The 19,523-nt window shown below is 44.2% G+C and overlaps 1 protein-coding gene across 2 annotated transcripts in view; it reads right to left on the minus strand.

The window, feature by feature from the left end:
• Positions 1 to 19,523, minus strand: part of NECAB2 (N-terminal EF-hand calcium binding protein 2) — a 223,908-nt gene that overhangs the window by 82,418 nt on the left and 121,967 nt on the right. For both annotated transcript variants that reach the window (XM_056526414.1, XM_056526415.1), the window contains 2 exons: positions 12,905 to 12,930; positions 11,083 to 11,180 (listed from right to left, as the gene is read on the minus strand). In XM_056526414.1, the coding sequence (XP_056382389.1) occupies positions 11,083 to 11,180; positions 12,905 to 12,930 (124 nt within the window). The remainder of the gene's footprint in view (positions 1 to 11,082; positions 11,181 to 12,904; positions 12,931 to 19,523) is intronic.

The raw sequence follows: 19,523 nt of genomic DNA on the forward strand, positions 1-19,523 counted from the left end.
CCCCCCACATGTGACCCTATTTTGGAAACTACACCCCTCGCAGAATTTAATAAGGGGTGCAGTGAGTATTTACACCCCACTGGCGTTTGACAGATCTTTGGAACAGTGGGCCGTGCAAATGAAAAATTACATTTCACTGTTCCAAAAATCTGCCAGACACCTGTGGGGCGTAAATGCTCACTGTACCCCTTATTACATTACGTGAGGGGTGTAGTTTCCAAAATGGGATCACATATGGGTATTAATTTTTTGCGTTTATGTCAGAACCGCTGTAAAATCGTCCACCCCTGTGCAAATCACCAATTTAGGCCTCAAATGTACATGGTGCGCTCCCACTCCTGAGCCTTGTTGTGCGCCCGCAGAGCATTTTACGCCAACATATGGGGTATTTCTGTACTTAGGAGAAATTGCGTTACAAATTTTGGGGGTCTTTTTTTCCTTTTAACGCTTGTGAAAATAAAAAGTATGGGGAAACACCAGCATGTTAGTGTAATTTTTTAAATTTTTTTACACTAACAGGCTGGTGTAGCCCCCAACTTTTTCTTTTCATAAGGGGTAAAAGCAGAACAAGCTCCCCAAAATTTGTAGTGCAATTTCTCCTGAGTACGGAAATACCCCATATGTGGCCCTAAACTGTTTCCTTGAAATACGACAGGGCTCCGAAGTGAGAGAGTGCCATGCGCATTTGAGGACTAAATTAGGGATTGCATGGGGTTGGACATAGGGGTATTCTACACCAGTGATTCCCAAACATGGTGCCTCCAGCTGTTGCTAAACTCCCAGCATGCCTGGACAGTCAGTGGCTGTCCAGAAATGCTGGGAGTTGTTGTTTTGCAACAGCCGGAGGCTCTGTTTTGGAAACACTGCCATACAATACGATTTTCATTTTTATTGGGGGGGGGGGGGACAGTGTAAGGGGTGTATATGTAGTGTTTTACTCTTTATTATGTGTTAGTGTAGTGAAGTGTTTTTAGGCTAAATTCACACTGGCGTGGTACGGTGAGTTTCCCGCTAGGAGTTTGCGCTGCGGTGAAAAATTTGCCGCAGCCCAAACTTGAAGAAGGAAACTTACTGTAAACCTGCCCGTGTGAATGTACCCTGTACATTCACATGGGGGGGCAAACCTACAGCTGTTTCAAAACTACAACTCCCAGCATGTACTGACAGACCGTGCATGCTGGGAGTTGTACTTTTGCAACAGCTGGAGACACACTGGTTGGAAAACCTTCAGTTAGGTTCTGTTACCTAACTCAGTATTTTAAAACCAGTGTGCCTCCAGCTGTTGCAAAACTACAACTCCCAGCATGTACTGATCGCCGAAGGGCATGCTGAGAGATGTAGTTATGCAATACAACTCCCAGCATGCTGAGACAGCTGTTTGGGCATGCTGAGATTTGCAGTTTTGCAACATCTGGAGGGTTATAGTTTTAGAGAACACTGCAAAGTGATCTCCAAACTGTGGTCCTCCAGCTGTTGCAAAACTACAATTCCCAGCATGCCCAGACAGCAAACAGTTGTTTGGGCATGCTAGGAGTTGTAGATTTGCAAGATCTGGAGGGCTACAGTTTAGGGACCACTATATAGTGGTCTCAAACTGTAGCCCTCCAGCTGTTGCAAAACTACATATTCCAGCATGCCCAAACAGCTGTCTGGGCATGCTGGGAGTTGTAGTTTTGCAACATCTGGAGGGCTACAGTTAGAGACCACTGTATAATGGTCTCAAACTGTACCCTCCAGATGTTGCTAGGCAACTCACCGGCTTCCGTCGGATCCAGCCGCACGTCATCGCCACCCGCTGATCTCCGTCGCCCGCAGCCTTCGTCGCCTGCCCGGATGGGTAAGTGATCTTCGGCGCAGGTCCTCGTCATTTCCCCGTCCTGCCTCGCCTATTGTGCCACCCCTGCCACCTCACTCCTATCGCTTCAGGGGGATCCTGGTTATCTTAGACAACCGTGATCCCCCTTATATTCCGGGTCACCGGGTCACTATAGACCCGTAATGACCCGTAATCGCCTAAATCGCAAGTGTGAATTCACTTGCGATTTGCTGCGATCGCCGACATGGGGGTCTAATGACCCCCCTGGGCGTTTGCACGGGATGCCTGCTGAACGAATTCAGCAGGAATCCCGGTCCGATCCCCGCCCGGCACGCGGCAGGGGATGGAATTCTCCATGACGTATGCGTACGTCATGGGTACTTAAGTACCAGGGTGTCATGACGTACGCGTACGTCAAGGGTCCTTAAGGGGTTAAAGGGGTACTCCCGTGGAAAACTTTTTTTTTAAATAAACTGGTGCCAGAAAGTTAAACAGATTTGTAAATCACTTCTATTAAAAAATCTTGACCCTTCCAGTACTTTTTAGGGGCTGTATACTAAAGAGTAATCCAAAAAAGAAATGCATTTCCTCTGATGTCATGACCACAGTACTCTCTGCTGACCTCTGCTGTCCATTTTAGGAACTGTCCAGAGCAGCATATGTTTGCTATGGGGAGGGGATTTTTTCCTGCTCTGGACAGTTCTTAAAATGGACAGCAAAGGTCAGCAGAGAGCACTGTGGTCATGAAATCAGAGGAAATTCATTTCTTTTTTTGGATTTCTCTTTAGTATACAGACCCTAAAAAGTATTGGAAGGATTAAGATTTTTTAATAGAAGTGATTTGCAAATCTGTTTAACTTTCTGGCACCAGTTGATTTAAAAAAAAAAAAAGTTTTACACAGGAGTACCCCTTTAAATTATTTTACAGATGTCACCATGACCACCTCCTCTGGCAGAGAATTCCACAGTCTCTCTGCTATTACAGTAAAGAACCCCCATCTGTGCTGGTGTAGAAACCTTCTCTACTCAAGACGTAGAGGATGCCCCCTTGTTATGGATACATGGGTGGTCCAGGATATCTAGTTACTGCTTGGTGCATTGTTTAGATAATGCGGACAGTGATAGATGGTGAGATGTATCTGATGTGATAACCCAGTACGTGCGAGTCTTCTGCAAATGAAAGTGAATAAAAGCCTATTGAGCAGGTGCCAAGCAAGGGTCTTTTTATTTTTAATTTTTTAGTATTTTTCCATGTTATTGCTTATTTTGCAAGTTACAGCATAAAGTGTGTTGGATGGTCAGTCATCCAGTTACCTCATTCAAAAACTTGATATTGGAGGAGATTTCTGGGGCATTCAATAATATGGATGTAACTAAATAGACTGTAAGCCGGCATGGCGCATTATAGACTTGTACCCTTTGTATACCTTATCTATGTGCAGTTTTAAAGGAGTAGTCCAATCCTGAAAAAGTATCCCCTATCCTAAGTTTCAGACCACTGGGACCCCCTGCGATCTCCCGTACGGGGCCCCACTTCTCCGGCCAGATAGTGTGTGTTGACCACCGCACGAAGCGGTGGCCAACACGCCCCCTCAATACAGCGCTATGGCAGAGCTGTAGAGTGCTGAAGGGAGCGCTTCGGCTCTGCCATAGAGTTGTATTGAGAGGGCATGTCAGCCGCCACTTTGTGTGGTGGTTGTCATGCCCCCTTCCTGCCGGGGCCCCGCACGGGAGATTGCAGGGGGTCCCAGTGGTCGGACCCCTCGCGATTTGAAGCATATCCCCTATCCTTAGGATAGGGGAAAAGTTTTTCAAGACTGGACTACTCCTTTAATTCAAATCAGCTATCCTATCATGAATAGTAGGTGTGTGTGTGTATTTGCTAGTCAGTATTTTGCACCTGTGCAATTGTGGTTGGTCTTCATCATGGTGCCCTTGTACCAATAACTTTTAAGTATGGCCTCTATTCTGTGATCCTCAGGATAGATTAACAATATCTGGACGCCCGCTGTTCAGCCATTTGCAATAACCACAGGGCCTGTATACAGAGTGAACAGCGTCAGAAGCAGACAGTTCCATACATTGTGTAGTGGCCTTGCTGGTTTACTGCAGCTCCCAATGAAGTACATAAGAGCTGAGCTGCCGTAACCCAGCATGACCACTGCACAATGTAGGAAGCCATCTGCTTCCTGCTCTGTTAACTGTATAGGCAAATGTTCTGTTAACTGTGCCAAGTGGCTGACCACCCACTGATTTGGTATTGATGGCCGGATTTCCTGTGGCCATCATTGAAAAAAAAAAAAAAAAAGTCCCAGAAAATTCCTTTATGAAACACCTGTGTGAGGTTGGCACCCCATGTTCGCAATAGATGAATATAAATACACCATTCGTTTATGCTGGGTCTTCATCTGCAAACACAGTTTTGACCTAGCGTATTGTTTATACAGTTTTTATGCAGATCCATGTGCGTTTTCTGCACTATGGTTACAGGGTGAAAATTCCTCCTTTGGGTAGACTGATTTTACTCCTTATGGAGTGTCTCTAGGATAAACAGTTTACTACTGAAAAATGAGACAACAGGGCCCTATGCTTTTTATTTTATAGAACTGTTTTTTATTAAATAATTTTTCTTTAAAACAGATATTTGAGAATAAGAAAATAAAAGTACATAGAATAATAAACAGAGTCATTACATATTAAAAAGACCAGGTTACAATATTGGTTGGGGTCATGACAGATTGATAGATATAGCCAGAAAAAGCTTACAATTGAGGACTTCACTACCAGGCTCTCTGCGTGATCTGATCAATTGCAAGATAGATCAGAGGCAAGCTGAGGAGTGAAGTGCACACTCATTGGCTTCTCCCAGCTTTATCTAGTGATAGGTAGGTCGCAGCACTGACACCTTGACCAAGCAAAACTTTTGATATATTTGTGCAACATGTAAAAAAATTTTTTAAGTTACAGTAACGCTTTAAAGGGGTCTAAGGATAGGAGAGAAGATGTCTGATCGTGGGGTTCCCATCGCTGGGGACCGATCTTCCTGCTGCACCCAGCATTCAGTTAGAGCATCGGGTGCAGCGGCGGATTCTCGTGACGTCACTGCTGTGCCCCGCTCATGACGTCATGGCCACGCTCCCTCAATGCAAGTCCAGTAGACTTGCATTGAGGGGGCATGGCCGTGATGTCACGAGCGGGGCGTGACCACGACATCACAAGCTTCCGCCCTGCATCGCCAGTCATCCGGCATGAAGCGAAATTCGCTCTGTGCACCGGATGTCTGGTGTGAAGCAGCCGAGATCGCGGGGGACCCAAAGGCGGGACCTCGTGATCAGACTGTGGTGGCCCAGTATGGGATAGTGTCCCTCTGTACATTTATCCTACCCTGTCAGGCAGAGTAACTCCATGTCCCCAGGGCCCCCCTACAATAACCCCTATTGTATATATGTTTGTATTACTAGTGTACTGTTGCTTTAAATATTATACCATATGATTGTTACCCAGGAGGCACCAGTTACCAGGTGACCCCCCAAGTGACCTATGGGCTCCTTGCTAAGCTCCCCTATAAAACCAGGGGTGGAGCTACAATCTTTCTCTTAGGTCATTGCTATTCCTGCTGAGGTCCAGTGCAGTCGTCTCAGTGTGTGTTCAGAGCATTGGAGGCCTCAAGTCTAAAGTCTGCAGCCACAAGTCAGCTCAAGTAAGCTCAAAGTCATCTTCAGTCAAGTCAGTCAAGTCAAGTCTTCTATATAGTCACCGTGGCCTGCACTAAAGTGTCTCTACATACTGCAAGTCCCAGCAAGCCTGCGAGGTCCTTCTGTGTCACTGGTCACCTCCTTGGGATATTGGCTGTACTGCATAGACTGTATCATCTGTCTACCCTCAGTAAAGCTACCATTGTCCATAACTTGGCGTTGGTGCCTTTATTGCCCCCGTGCCTAGCCCAGGACCAGGAGTATTATCTTCATGTGGTTAAGGCTAAACCACGCCCTGGCATTACGACAAGAAGGGGTTAATAACATCTGCCCCTAGGGTAATAACAGCTACCCGGCATTGCACCCCACTGACAGCAAAACTTATCTTATGCCATATCCTTTGGATAGGGGATAAGATGTCTAGGGACAGAGTACCCCTAAAGAGTACCTATCATCATATACACTCTCCCTAATCCCCATACCCATCTCTCCCTGACTCTAACTAACGCTATCCCTGTACTTATTTTCTTCCAAAACTCTCTATAAATACCTTAAATCTTTTATCTTCGGCAACTCAGTTCCTAGCAGTGTGCGAGGAGCGGAAGTGGGCGTGGCCCAGCAGGTGCAACATCACCTTATGCCTGCCAGGGCAACTTACATTTATAATGAAAGGAAGACCTCGATCTGACGTATAAGGCTTGGACAAGGCAGATCCGATCTTTGCAGTAAGAAGAACTGTGCTCCACTGACTCGGAGCTGGCACACGCAGACTCTCCTTGTTGGGGGGCGGAGCCTGAAGACATGGCTGGCTGACTGAATCAGGAGCGCACCCTGCAGAAGTATGAGCTCAGTACTCACTCTCGTCTGTCTGATTGACAGGCGGGGAGCTGTGCTGAGCTTGTACGTGTCCTGGCTGCAGTGTGATTTCAGACTCATGCCCTGAGTCCGATATGTTAAAATAAACATGAAAGGAGGCAAAAAATGTTATTAAAAGCTATTAAAAAGTTGATCATTAGGGATTTCTCTTTCATATATAAAAAGTTTATGAAGGTACTCTTTAAGTCCACTGGTGTGTCACCGGACAACTTTTGCAATACACAAAGCATCACAATGTAAAAACACACAATACAGCTCTACATTTGTGTTAAAAAACACAGAGACTATGTAAACAAGCTGTATAATGATTTCTATCTATGCAAGTTATTTCCGAAAAACTGTTGTAAAATGTATTTGTATGCACATGACCATTTAATAAAGGTCCACGGTAAGAATGTTGAATATCCCCTTAAAGGGATATTCCCATCTCCAATAAATATCCCCTATACACATATAACATACTGATCAATGGGGGTCCCCCAACAATCTCAAGAAGGAAGTATACCGTATATGTGCTCCATTCATTCTCTATAGGTCTACCCAACATCCCTATAGGACTTCCCAATGGTTGCCCCAAACCCCCGCCACCCCTGTGCCACACGATATACATAATTATATTACCTAGGGGATAACTATTGAAGATTGGAATTCCTTTTTTTATGGAGCCACCTCAAAAGGGTGTGATTGAGAGTCGGTAATACCACATTTCCCCTAGTGACATTTCCCCATGTAACTGGCCCAAGTGTCCGCTGGAAATGTTATCTATTTGTCATGGATTTCACAAGCTGGATTGGAGACAACTAACGTGATCTAATATGTCTTTATCTGAAACTGGAGTTTTTGTTGTGAGTTGTATAGTGTCAGACACCTTATATGGAGTAAATCCCCATCTACAATAATATTCACAGTATTGATATGATTTGAATATATACAGGATTTCAATATGTATACTTTCTCCATAGTGCAATAAAAGTCTTTGTGCCATTTAACCTTAGTGTGTCATATCATAGCATATAAACACAGTAGTGGTTTACCCCCTTATAAAGCTGCGTGCTCTTGTTAATATATACACATTTAGCGTAATATATGTATCCCTTTTAGATTTTATACAGCACAGCTGGATACTTCATGTTACAATACAGAGCTTCAGGAAAATGGAGATAAAAATTTAAAGGGGTACTCCGGTGCTTACACATCTTATCCCCTATCCAAAGGATAGGGGATAAGATGCCTGATCACGGGAGTCACCGCTGGGGACCACCGGGATCATGCACGCGGCACCCTGATTGTAATCAGTCCCCGGAGCAAACACACAGGGTCGACCGCAGGGTCGGCGGCGTGTGACGTCACGCCTCCGCCCCCATGTGACATCACGCTCCGCCCCTCAATGCAAGCCTACGGGAGGGGGTGTAATAGCTGTCACGCCCCCTCCCGTTGGCTTGCATTCAGGGGCGGAGCGTGACGTTACATGGGGGCGGAGGAGTGACGTCACACGCCGCCGGCCCTGCGGTCGCCGGTAATCAGTCCCGGAGCGAACACGCTCCGTGGACTGATTACAAACGGGATGCCATGTGCATGATCCCGGGGGTCCCCAGCTGCGGGACTCCCGCGATCAGGCATCTTATTCCCCATCCTTTGGATAGGGGATAAGATGTGTAAGCACCGGAGTACCCCTTTAATAGCAAATGACCATAATATCCTATGATAGTTTTTTTTGCAATTTACAGACACAGTAGGGGTAATAATGTGACAATCACATCATTTAACAAACAGCTGTCACATTGTACATACAAGATGTCACCCCTATATTTTCACTGCAGCCCCTTTGAGATAATAGACCTTTGTACAGTGGTCCCTCAACATACAATGGTAATCCGTTCCAAATGGACCATCGTTTGTTGAAACCATCGCATGTTGAGGGATCCGTGCAATGTAAAGTATAGGACAGTGGTCTACAACTTGCGGACCTCCAGATGTTGCAAAACTACAACACCCAGCATGCCCGGACAGCCAACGGCTGTCCGGGCATGCTGGAAGTTGTAGTTTTGCAACATCTGGAGGTCCGCAGGTTGAAGACCACTGGTATTGGAGGTTATACTCACGTATACCCGCCACTCCAGACCGTCACAGCTCGTCACCGCTGCCCTGGATGTCGCCTTCCATCACTGTCACCGCGTCCCCAGGGTGTCCCCGACTCTCCGGCAAGGCCTCTGCTTCCCTGACATCCCCACTCTCCGTCATCACGTCGCTACGCACGGCGCTCCTATTGGATGACGGGACGGCGTGCGCTGCGACGTGGTGACGACAATGGAGAGCGCCGACCATGCAGGGGATCCCGAAGAGGACGCGCCGGAGCCCTGAGGACAGGTAAGTGATCGTCAGCGGACCACACGGGGCACCGTAAACGGATATCCGGTGGCAGCTGAAGCATCGTATGTTGATGCTGCCTTCAACATGTGATGGCCTCTGAGAGACGATTGTATGTTGAAATGATCGTATGTCGGGGCCATCGTAGGTCGGGGGGTCACTGTACTCTCACCTGGGTTGATGTGTCTCTTATAGTCCTGCTCCATATTTCTACTGTACATCTCTACTGTCTGGGGGATCGCATGATAATAGTACTAAACATGAGGGGCAAATACAAACCTCAGGGGTAGGAGCTGTAGAGGTCGGGAAGACTACCTAAAAAATAGCGTAACAGAAGCCCCCAGTGCTGTGTCCTGTAAAAAGGAATGCTATTTCTGGCTTTGTGTTTTATATGGTCTTGGATCATGTTGATGCTTTAAATACTAATAATTTACAGTAGTAAGGATTAAATATCACATAAATTAATTCTCACCTACATTTATTTTTTTATCTTTAAAAACACTTTATACTGTTAATAGTATTTCACAACTATGCTCAGGCGTTCTCCAAAAATAACTATATCACAAATATATGGAAGTTGTTTAACTTATTTAAAGGGGTATTCCAGTTAAAAGCTATTTTTCATATCAACTGGCTCCAGAAAGTTAAACAGATTTGTAATAAAAAAAAATCTTAATCCTTGCAGGACTTATCAGCTGCTGAAGTTAAGTTGTTTTTTTTCTGTCTGACAACAGTGCTCTCTGCTGACACCTGTCTGTCTGTCTCAGGAACTGTCAAGAGTAGGAGCAAATCCCCATAACAAACCTCTCATGCTCTGGACAGTTCCTGAGACAGACAGAGGTCTCAGCAGAGAGCACTGTTGTCAGACAGAAAAGAACAACTCAACTTCAGCAGCTGATAAGTACTGGAAGGGTCAAGATATTTTAATAGAAGTAATTTACAAATCTGTTTAACTTTCTGGAACCAGTTGATACGAAAAAATGTATGTTTTATTTTTTTACTGGAATACCCCTTTAACCTTTAAAACCTTTAACCTTTAAAACCTTTAACCTTTTAAACCTTTAACCTTTAAAACCTTTAAAGTTTGCATACCCTTGGAGGGGAAAAAAAACACAATTTCTCATGGGATTCATATTCATCCGTACGTTATAACAGAATGGCACAATCATAAAGCAATATGTGGCAAAAAACCCTGTTGAAAATTCTGCATGCCCTTAGTTCATTTTACTTTGTATCGCCCCCTTTAGCATCAATTACAGCATGCAGTCTTTTGTAATAGTTGTCTATGAGACCCCCTGAATTCTTGCAGGTTTCACGATTTTCTGAGCCTTTGGAGCTCATACTCCCCTAAAACATCAGTGAGCCACCACCATGCTTCACAGTGGAAATAGTATTCTTTTCACTTTAGGCCTTATTAAAGGGGTACTCCACTGCCCCAGCGTCCGGAACATTTGGTTACAAACGCTGGGTGCAGGCTCATGGCCACGCCCCATGTGATGTCACACCACGCCCCTCAATGCAAGGCTATGTGAGGTGGCGTGGCGGCTGTCACGCCCCCTCCCATAGACTTGCATTGAGGGGGCATGGCGTGATATCATGAGGGGCGTGACCATGATGCCAGGACTCCCAAAGTGCTTATGGTTATGAATATAAAGTTTTATTTTGGTCTTGTCACTTCAAATTACAGTGCACCAGTAGCTCTAAGACATGCCAAGGTGTTTTGGGGCATAAGGGGGCTTTTTGTGACATTGGCGCAGTAAAGACCTCCTTCTGTCAACCAGTTTCCCTAGTGTAGTTTATGGAAACAAATGAGTGGAAGCCTTGATGATAGAAATAATAGTTGTCGCCCAGGCTCTCACAAAACACATTCAAAACTTTACTGTCAAAATGTCTTTCACCTATTATACCCTGACTAAGGCAGGATGTATATGAGTCTTGGCTACTACGGAAGTCTAACGGCTTTCATGACCAATGTGCAAGGGGAACAACTGGACTCCAAAATGACCGTCATGCAGCTTCTAACCACTTAGATGGCCATTGACAGCAGCATCTAAGTGGTAAAATGACTGGGGCTGGGGCTAGCTCTTGTAAGTGTCTATCAGCTACTGACAGAAGCTGGGGACCAAGAGATCCTAAGAAACCACAATGCCAAGAAACAGCATTTAAAAAAATATGGCAATACGAAAGATGAATGGAAGTAATAACAGCTAATATTAAAATAACTGATACCACATAACTGAGAATGTTCTGCAAAAGAGTCAGGCCGAACAACTAGGCTTCTTTTTGTACAAAATGTTAGTTTTGACAGACGACAAACCTGCAGCTCACCTTCTTGGTGTAATCCATGGCCTTCAAGATAGACAAATTGAGTGTTTCCAATGAAGAGAGGACATCTTCATAATCTCCCATATGATCCGCAAAATAATCTGCGAAACAGAATTCCAGGTCAGATATTGACAGTGCACCAGCATAGTACATTAAATGTCTGAAAATGATGGTTTACTGTTCTGGGGGTTTGGAAGAGGTTTCTGCAATACAGCATTAAATTAGTTTGTCCATTAAATGTCTCATCGATATAGATCAGAACTATCAATGTTTATGAGATTTGAATTACTTTAAAATGAGGTTATATTACTACGATATGCCATCTTTTTATAATAACAAGATGCTACCCAAACTAGCAATGCGCCCTATAGCTTATGAGGATCACATAGATATGCAACATGCCAACAACTTTATCCGATGGGAATAACCCTTCAACCTTCAAGAGATATAAACAAAACAGTTCTTCTCTGTCACCGATTGGCAAAAATAGACCATTTACTAATGTAGATACAACCAACTTCATTGGCTGCACACTAAATCTGTCCCAAGGCATGGCACAGTCCCAGCTCCTGTACATAGGCTATGGTAATAAACATACAGGAGCAGGGACACCTGTCCAAGACAGGAGTCTTAGCTCCTGTACATACAGTTTAGCCGAGTTGTATACAGAGTGCCTAACTCAGTAAATGCTCGTAGTGTAAGTTCCCATTGTTCAGCCACACATGCTTGCCTGGTTAGGAGCAGAGCACCTGTCCCAGAGAATGCACAGTACTGGGTAAGAGGTGCTACATAGATCATTAATGGTTACTGTTAGAGATGAGCGAACTTACTGTAAATTCGATCCATCACGAACTTCTCCGTTCGGCAGTCTTTTCCTGCATAAATTAGTTCAGCTTTCCGGTGCTCCAGTGGGCTGGAAAAGGTGGATACAGTCCTAGGAGACTCTTTCCTAGGACTGTATCCACCTTTTCCAGCCCACCGGAGCACCTGAAAGCTGAACTAATTTACGCAGGAAAAGTAATCAACTGCCGAGCCGAGAAGTTCGTGACGAATCAAATTTACTGTAAGTTCACTCATCTCTAGTTACTGTACAGGTAAAGAAACTCCAGCAGCACACCGTTGTAGTGAAAAACAAATGTGAAGTTTATTCACCCAAAGTCTTGCGACGTTTCGGCCGTCCAATTACAGCCTTTCTCAAGCATGCTTGAGAAAGGCTGTAATTGGACGGCCGAAACGTCGCAAGACTTTGGGTGAATAAACTTCACATTTGTTTTTCACTACAACGGTGTGCTGCTGGAGTTTCTTTATTTTTGGATGTTTACGTCAAGTCTCCGGACCAGAGCCTATACCAGCCGGCACCCGGCACCCGAGCAACTTCTAGTTGTGCTGCTTCTCCCACATCATCTCTAGTTACTGTAAAGGAGAGGGAAACATTTTTTGACAGAATTCACAGATTCTGTGAGTACTTTCTACAGCACTCTATAAAAAGCGCCCCAAAAAATATATAGCATTAACATGTATGCATCACTGCTCACCCCCCCCAAAGTGATAAGTGGCAGTGGGTGAGAGTGGTGGTTCCACAGCTACACGTTTGGCCATGGCTACATCTCTATACATCCTAAAGGACACTCTTTCTTATAGAAAATAATCTAGTTGTTCACTTTTCGTGATGTTTTCAACTTCTTTCTCCCGTGACTGAAGTGATTACCGTGTGCCAATATGGCTGCCACCACAATTCCCAGGAGTTGTCATTCAGAAGGAAAAACAAAAAAATGGTCTATTATGGTTCACTGACAGGATGAATCTTAAGGGGGGGGGGTCTTACCACAAAGCTCTCTAGTATCCACATTACTGCAGCACAAGAGAAGTAAGAAAGGAGAAGAGCAGAGTTAGTCACAGCATACATCTGACTGTTCATACAATTATACTCGCCATCATTACCTGATACACATCTTAAGATGTTACTGTCATTTTAATTCACTTTTGACATGTTAAACGCTGGTGGAAACAAGTGGAAAACAAATGTTTTCAAATCAACTGGTGCCAGAAAGTTAAACTGATTTGTAAATGAATGAGATAGGAAGTAAGGAGAGAGCACACAAGAGGTTAACTTCACCTGTACTGGATTACAGCGCGGCCTCAGCGAGACAAACGCTATATCTCCTGCGGGGTGCACATACACAAGATATGAAGTATCAATGTAAACCAATAAAGAAGCACGTATGTGCACTCACCGCTCGGCGGAGACAGTTGCGTGGCGGGGTCCGGTAATGGGGAGCTGGATCACAGCATCAGCGCAAGTAGAATGCCGCTCGGAGGCTACTCCGGCAGTTTCGAACGTGAGTGCGTGCTTCTTCCGGCCTGGATCACAGCATCAGCGCAGGTAGAATGGCACTTGGAGGCTACGCCGGCACTTTTGCCCGTGAGAGCGTGCTTCTTCCGGCCTTGGAGGCCGGAAGAAGCACGCGCTCACGTGCGAAAGTGCCGGCGTAGCCTCCGAGCGCAATTCGACCTGTGCTGATGCTGTGATCCAGCTCCCCGTTACCGGACCCCGCCACGCAACTGTCTCCGCCAAGCGGTGAGTGCACGTACGTGCTTCTTTTTCCGTTTACATTGATTTGTAAATGACTTCTATTAAAAAAATCTGAACCCTTCCAGTATTTATCAGCGGCTTTATACTATAGAGAAAATTGTGTAGTTCTTTTCAGTCTGACCACAGTGCTCTCTGCTGACACCTCTGTCCGTGTCAGGAACTGTCCAGATTAGAAGCAAATCCCTCTCCTGCTGTGAACAGTTCCTGACAAGGACAGAGGTGTCAGCAGAGAGCACTGTGGTCAGACTGGAAAGAACCTCACAAATTTCTCTGTCGTATATATGTAGTATACAGCAGCTGATAAGTACTGGAAGGATTAAGATTTTTAAATAGAAGTTATTTACAAATCTGTTTAACTTTCTGGCACCAGTTGATTTGAAAAAAATTTTTTCCCCCACCGGAGTATCCCTTTAACAATTAGTCCCATTTAACCTGTCTGTGACATGTCAAAAGTTTATTTAAATGGCAGCAATCCTTTAGGAGCCTGGAGGCACAGAATATACAGTATTTGTGCATATTCTCCCCAATTTATGTATAGCATTAAAGGGATTGTCCCAACATTATTTATTATATTTATAATATAAATATTAAAAAATGTAACCATGTTTGCCATTTATATGCTCTTACAAATGACTCTGTGAAGAATTATGACACTGCAACCTGGTGATCAAAGTGTCTAGCAATGTACATGTCTACCTGCTGAGGGGAGTACTGGAGGACACACATGCTCCATTCACTATCCATACAGTCAGGTCTCTGCATAAACAGTCTCTGTTTACTGTACATCAGGCAATGCCTATAGCCGACATGCCTGAGCAGTGACCTGGAAGTACGGCTGAGAAGACTGCTTCTGCTTCTGTTCTGATCTAACCCCAAACAGAATGCTGAACAGGTTTAACTCCTTCATGGCCTGGGGTTTTTCTGTTTTTGCACTTTCGTTTTTTCATCCTTACCTTTAAAAAACCATAACTCTCAATTTTGCACCTAAAAATCCATATGATGGCTTATTTTTTGCGCCACCAATTCTACTTTGTAATGACATCAGTCATTGTGCCCAAAAATCTACAGCGAAACGGAAAAGAAATTCATTGTGCAACAATTTGAAGAAAAAACACAATTTTGTAACTTTTGGGGGGCTTCCGTTTCTACGCAGTAAATTTTTCGGTAAAAATAACACCTTATCTTTATTCTGTAGGTCCATACAGTTAAAATGATACCCTACTTATATAGGTTTGATTTTGTCGTACTTCTGGAAAAAATCATAACTACATGCAGGAAAATGTATACGTTTAAAATTGTCATCTTCTGACCCCTATAACTTTTTTTATTTTTCTGCGTATGGGGCGGTATGAGGGCTCATTTTTTGCGTCGTGATCTGAAGTTTTAAGTGGTACCATCTTTGTAATGATCGGACTTTTTGATCGCTTTTTATTCATTTTTTCATTATATAAAAAGTGACCAAAAATACGCTATTTTGGACTTTGGAATTTTTTCGTGCGTACGCCATTGACTGTGCGGTTTAATTAACTATATAAGAAATTTCCTCAGGCGGCGATACCACATATGTTTATTTTTATTTGCACAGGTTTTTTTTTTAAATGGGAAAAGGGGGGTGATTCAAACTTTTATTAGGGAAGGGGTTAAATGATCTTTATTCACTTTTTTTTGTAGTGTTATAGCTCCCATAGGGGCCGTTACTAGGTGCCGGGCCAGACCCGCTATGACTAGGTGGCCCCGCGTTATAGAATGGGAGCCGACCCATGACGTACATGTATGTCATGGGTCGGGAAAGGGTTAACAAAGTATACAGACATCCCATAACAGAATATATAGAATATAAAACATGTTACATACTCTAGCCTCTCATTCATTTACACAAAGACATTTTTTGCATATCGTAAGAAAAGCACCAGTCAAAACAGCATTTTAGGACTTCTGATTTGAAAAAATATTTATTTAGGGTTTATTCTCATGATTTGAAGCTGAAGATTTTATACTGTAGATTTCAATGTAAACTAAATGACTGAACATGGCTTCAAATCTGCAGCTTCTAATCCTGATCATTCAGTATGTGCTGATACTGTATGGGTGAATAGACCCTTAAAATGTGTGTCTGTTCTTATAAAGTAAAGCAAAGCATTGCCATATACTGACAACATCTACTACCCTCTTCAACCTTCTGCTTGTCCTTTTCCAGTTGCCTTTCTTCCACAGTGCTTTCTATCAATAATGTATACATCATGTATCTATGACAACACACTCTCCAGCGCTGTCACACAAAGGATAGGGGATAAGATGTCTGATCGCGGGGGTCCCTCTCGGCTGCGGCACCCCAGATATCCGGTGCATGGAGTGTATTTCGCTCTGTGCCGGATGACTGGCGATGCGGGTCATACATCACAGCCATGCCCCCTAAATGCAAGTCTAAGGGAGGGGGCGTGAAAGCCATCACGCCCCCTCTCATAGACTTGCATTGAGGGGACGTGGTCATGATATCACAAGCGGGTGTGACCGTGACGTAACGAGCCTCCGGCGTTGCACCTGACGCTCTAAACAAATGCCTGGTGCAGCAGGGAGATCGTGGGGTCTAGGGGCAGAGTACCCCTTTAAGTGTATGGCTGAGTCTGGATAACAATGGTTTATCAGATGATCATGTATTTAACCATCAGTCTCTAATATGTATGGTCACCTTTAAGGTATCCATACATCTCCAATAGCTGTCAGCCAAAAGAGTAGCTCTCTTTCCTGATCTCCCCAAACATATCAGTGTTCAGCTTGTATGAACGTTCATGTGTTCAGAATAGAGAAAGGGGATGAAGCCCCTTCCAGACTGTTCTCATTGCAGCATCCCCAAATAAAAAGAAAAAAAAAAAAGTTTTGGAACTTCAACATCCCTGATCCCTCTTTCCCTTGTCTTCATCTGTTGGTGAAGAGTCAGGTGGTCCTCCTTACACATAAGATGGTTGGTGATTCCACTGAAAACAGCAGGTTCAGACAACTTTTTACTAAATTACAATGAATAGCTCTGGCCAGTCCCCCGATGAAGCCATTTATATGGCAAAACATGTCAGTTAAGTGGAAGGGAGGGAATGGTGCTTAATTACATAGGTGTTTGCCAGTCAAGATGCCAAAGCACCAAAAATTAATGAAATACTGATTCCCAACTGCAATGTAGTAATTTTTTTTAAAATTCACATGGCTTTCTATTTGGTCCAATTCACAGAGAGGTTTCAGTAAGAAAACATTGAAATGTAAGTTTTTAGAAAGCCTATTAGGAATGGTTGGGTCTCTATAGTGGCCATTTGGCTCTTCTGGTTTATTGTAATTTGTCCAAATCAATTTTCTTCCCAGACACCTTACAGAGTATAGATTCTCATGCTGCTTGTAAAAAAAAAATAAAAAAATAAAAAAATAAAAAGAGCTCTGGATGTGAATGTGAAAAAAAACCAAAAAACATTATCAAACTTGTTTGACAACAGGTACTAGAGCACTGTTCCGCAGTATATTAACTAGACTTAAACAAAACTCTGTAAGAACAAGTAACAACACCAGCTCACTTGGCATATTATGTAGATTTAAACAGTAGAAATGATGTTAACACTTGAGACATGCTTTAACCTAAGGCTCTTCAAGCTTAATGTAACAGATTCTGCCAGGAACATCTGTAGAATGACTTGTCTAGCAGGCGCCTTGGAAGCGTATGGAAGAAAACCCTGTCTGTGGATTGCGACTATGCTACAGAAACAATTACAATGAGTGCAAAGTAGGAATGGAAAAGATAATTGGATTTCTACCTAGAGACCTCAATTATCGGAGAACCAAAGCAGTATTACCTGTGCCCACTTACCTGTCCTCTGGCACATCTAATTACTCTAAATCAGCTGACGAGATGTGCAAGGAAACAATGGAATATATGCATACAATGCATTTAGAAAGTCTTCAGACTTCAGTGTGAAAGTGAAAACAGAATTTTAGAAAGGTTTGCCAATTTATTTAAAAGGGAAAAACTAAAATATTGCATTGACTCCTTACTTAGTTGAAGAACTTTTGGCAGTGACTACAGCCTCCAGTTGTCTTCAGTATAATGCCACTAGGTTTGCACACCTACATTTCGGAAATTTCTGACATTCTTCTCTGCAGATCCTCTTAAAGGGGTACTCTGTCATTGGGTGCAGCGCCGGATGCTCGTAACATCAGAGCCACACCCCTTCCTATAGAATTTGCATAGCGGGGGAGTGAACGTGACATCACAAGCCTCAGCCCCGCATCGCCAGTCATCCGGCACGAAGCAAAGTTCACTCTGTGCATCGGATGTCTGGGGTGCCGCAGCCCAGATCGTGGGGGTCCCCAGCAGTGGGAACTACATGATCAGACATCTTCGCTCCTATATTTGGATAGGGGATAAGATGTCTAGGGACAGAGTACCCCTTTAAGTTCTACAGGAACTGTTGGTAGACAGCCATTTTTAGGTCTCTCCTGAGATGTTCTCATGGACATTCACAGAGTTGTGCCTTAGTCACTGTGTTGGCTTGGCTGTGTGCTTAGGTTCACAGTTAGAGATGAGCAAATTTTTGAATCAATTTGGCCGATTCTCCAAATTTTCCAAAGAAATTAGTTTTGTTCCGAATTTCTATAATTGCTGCTGTGTATAATTTTCTGTAGTGAAAAAGCTTCTAAAAATCAAGCTGGCAGTCTGCTGTGAGGCCAGCTACCGCCTGTCCCAGACCATGCCTCTCAGCGCACCCCCATAGTCTGAGTATCCACTTGAAAAGGGAGGGACAGCAGTACCAGCAACTTGGATAGGAGCACATTCAGCTTCTGTGTGGTTGGATAAGTGGGCGCATAAAGCTAGAAGTGGCTGCAGTGAAAAAGCTCGTACTTGTATCTTAAAATCGAGCTTGCTGTCCATAGCAAGGCGAGCTACCACCTGTTCCAGCTCCTGCTTCTCAGCGCATACCCCCCCCCCCCCCCCCCGACTGTGAAAGTGCAAATGTTTCTTTTAATCAGTTATGGTTCATTGTTACCATTCCAACCTGCTTCATTGGATTATTGTGGTAATTTCACAGGTAATATATGATGTCGACGACATAGGGCCTCAGTCTTGAAAAGATTACATCGATTTTTTTAAATGTAAGATTTTGATTAGATTCACAAGTTTAATGTCCTGAGTGCTCGAACTTTGAACTAATACAGTATGACTACAAAAACCAATATAACAAGGATTCACATGGCGGCACAATGACAGAGCCTGGAGGTGGCAGCAGCCCAACAAGACCATAGGGCCTCCCAATAGAAAAGACAAAAGATATTTTGAAAATTTTTAATTGAAGATTTTAGATAGATTACAAATTTTAAAGTTTAATTTAAAGGGGTTGTGCGCTGCCCTGCCTTTCGGAGCTCCGCTCGCAACGTCCGGAAGTTCATTACTCCGAATGCTGTGTGCGGACTTCCGTGTTCGCGGCCGCCCCCTCGTGACGTCACGCCTGGCCCCTCAACCAAAGTCTATGGGAAGGGGTCGTCCCCTTCCCATAGACTTTTGTTGAGGGGGCGGGCATGACGTCACGAGGGGCCAGGCGTGACGTCACGAGGGGGCGGCCGCGAACACGGAAGCCCGCACACAGCGTTCGGAGTAATGAACTTCCGGACGCTGCGAGCGGAGCTTCGAAAGGCAGGGCAGCGCACAACCCCTTTAAGGTCCCAACAGCATGAGGAGACCATATGGTGGCACAATGACACAGCCTGGAGGTGGCAGCAGCATGAGGAGACCATAATGTGGCAGAATGACACAGCCTGGAATTGGCGGAAGCAAGAGGAGACATATAGTGGCAGAACGACCCAGCTTGGAGGTGGC

The sequence above is a fragment of the Hyla sarda genome, chromosome 6, assembly GCF_029499605.1.
Source record: "Hyla sarda isolate aHylSar1 chromosome 6, aHylSar1.hap1, whole genome shotgun sequence".
Taxonomy (NCBI): domain Eukaryota; kingdom Metazoa; phylum Chordata; class Amphibia; order Anura; family Hylidae; genus Hyla; species Hyla sarda.